This window comes from Vigna unguiculata, chromosome 11 (assembly GCF_037176805.1).
Source record: "Vigna unguiculata cultivar grain cowpea cultivar isolate G323 ecotype 2 chromosome 11, ASM3717680v1, whole genome shotgun sequence".
NCBI lineage: Eukaryota > Viridiplantae > Streptophyta > Magnoliopsida > Fabales > Fabaceae > Vigna > Vigna unguiculata.
In genome coordinates this window covers 6,614,377-6,616,923 of record NC_140802.1, presented here as the reverse complement: position 1 = coordinate 6,616,923, position 2,547 = coordinate 6,614,377, and the positions used below count along the sequence as shown (strand labels likewise).

General features: G+C 33.0%; 1 protein-coding gene across 1 annotated transcript; it reads right to left on the bottom strand.

Annotated features, from left to right (window-relative positions):
- Nucleotides 1-488: 488 nt before the first annotated feature.
- Nucleotides 489-2,327, bottom strand: LOC114169234 (G-type lectin S-receptor-like serine/threonine-protein kinase At1g67520). The gene is made up of 6 exons (XM_028054287.2): nt 2,265-2,327; nt 2,016-2,188; nt 1,726-1,936; nt 1,257-1,494; nt 1,022-1,175; nt 489-948 (listed from the first exon to the last, which is right to left on the bottom strand). Exons 2-6 carry the CDS (start codon nt 2,169-2,171, stop codon nt 643-645), a joined length of 1,065 nt encoding a protein of 354 aa, XP_027910088.1. The 5' UTR covers nt 2,172-2,188; nt 2,265-2,327; the 3' UTR covers nt 489-642.
- Between the last annotated feature and the right edge of the window lie 220 nt (nt 2,328-2,547).

Below are 2,547 nucleotides of genomic sequence, written 5' to 3'. Positions count from 1 at the left end.
ACTCGTCTCCGTTTGGACGGAAAATCCCCATATTGACTAGTATGAGTATGTGTATAGGGAATACCCGAAATTTTCAATTGGGTATGAGGATGAGGATAGGAATGGAGATATACATATTTGCATCATCCTTGTTCTCATATCCACCATAATTCTCGTCATCGTTTAAATTATTAAAATATTTATTTTGTATTAAGTAACATTATAATTATAATTATAATTATATATATATATATATATATATATATATATATATATATATAATTATAGGCTACATGTTGTCTAACTCTTGTTATAACATATATCATAGTTGGATAGTATGATGACCTGGTTTCCTAAACCAATAGTTTATAGTACATATTTTATTATTGTAGTTATTCTGCAGTTCACCTATTTTTAGCCATTGGCATGGACGACGATCTGAAAAAAGTTAGACAACATGTAGCCTATAATTATGCATAACTTGTGGCTCTCTCACCAAAAAAAAAAAGTTAACTAGTTGAACATATTTTTATTGGACGGTTAGAGGGACAAATCAAAAATAAAAGCAAACTAGTGCTCCCCCTAAAAATATATATAACGTAAGCATTTCTTAGTCGGCAATTTCTAGTTTCTTTTTCTAGTTAGTACATAACTTACTCTGGTTTATTCTATCTCCAATGAAGTAGTAGTTTTTATTGTGGAAGCAGTACACAACTCTAAAGAAGATAAATTCTCGTTAAACATATTTCTTTGAATATAGAATGCTGGTCTTGAAGGCAAAGACACTATTGCACTCTTGTTTGTCAACATTGATATAACGTCAGACATTGTAGGTCGATCATTTGCATAATGTTCAGCACATAGGAGACCAACATGAATACACCTCTGCACTTCATCATAATCAAATGACTCCTCTAATGATGGATCCACTGATTCAAAACACTTTTCATCTTTCCATAATTCCCATACCTATAAGTATTTTAGAAATTAGACATAGAATATCATGCTAAAATGCAAACTCACCAAAGCTTATTTTACATACATGCCCAATTAGATTTATTGGGTGGTCATCATCATAAAAAAAACCAGTGTTTTTTCGTCCACTAACTATTTCAAGCAACAACACTCCAAAGCTGTACACATCTGACTTTGTAGAAAAAATTCCTTCCATAGCATATTCTGGAGACATATAACCGCTGCAAGAAGTATTGCATGATAAAATAAATTTTATTTATACATTGATACAAAACAAATGTAACAAAGTTTAGCAAACTCACTATGTCCCAACAACCCTGTTCGTATTTGATATTGAGTCTTGTTGAGTAAACATTCTGGCCATTCCAAAATCTGAAATTTTGGGATTCATGTTCTCATCAAGAAGTATGTTACTGGTTTTCAAGTCTCTGTGAATGACTTTGAGTCTTGAGTACTTGTGCAGATACAATAATCCTTGAGCAATTCCTTGTATTATGTTGAAACGCTTGTTCCAATCTAGTAATTTGCTTCTTGAACAATCTTCCCAATGATCATACAGTAGTGATTTGTGTTAGAATGTATAGTATACAAATGTAAACAAGTGACTTTTTCTTCTAGTAAATCTATCATAAAAAATAATTGCAATTGAGAATGATCAATGTTCACTTACATGTGTTTGGATAGATCCATATAATGATGGATGGAAACAAATTTTATCTGTTTGACATCTACAACAAAACCTAATTAGATAATGATTAACACATTCCTCACCGAAAAGATAGAAATCCAAGCTTTTGTTGGGCATATACTCGTAAATTAGAATCTTCTCTTCTTCATGAATGCAGCAACCAAGTAGTTGAACAAGATTCATGTGCTGAAGCTCACATATAAGTGTTACTTCATTTTTGAACTCCACAATTCCTTGTGCAGAACTTTTTGAAAGTCTTTTTATAGCAACCTCCTCTCCCGTTGGCAAAGTTTCCTAATAAAATCAGAACAAAAGGTCACGAGTCTTCCAAAACAAAGTTATCAAAACATAAGTGCAGTAGTTTCAATATCACCTTATAAACTGGTCCAAAACCCCCCTGTCCTAACTTATTTTCAGATGAAAATCCATTTGTGGCCGCCACAACCAACGGATAATCTAATATTTTTAAACCGTGTCCCTTTTTGAAATCATTTCCAAAATCTTCGATTAGAGATAATTTCATCGCCATTTCTTTCCTTTTCTTCTCTGTTCAGATGAAAATGAGAAATATTAAAATATAGAAAAATGATAAAAGACTAATGAGTTTAAAGTATGTAACTACCTTTTCGTTTCTTTATGGCTAGGAATAGAACGGATGCGCATATTATGAGTAAAGTAGTTGCTATTCCTGTACTTATCCATATCCACCTTTTTGTACCTGCAGGTTAATTTGATGGTATAATTTTTTTCACTGCCATTGTTAAACGTTCTAACAAGTAGACATGTCTAAGGGAGCCAACCCGGCTCACACGGGTTGGCTCACCACGAGCCGGATTGAAAATGAGTGAACTCAACCCGGTTCACTTTTTGGTGAGCCAGAAATTTTGTAACCCGGCTCAACCCAC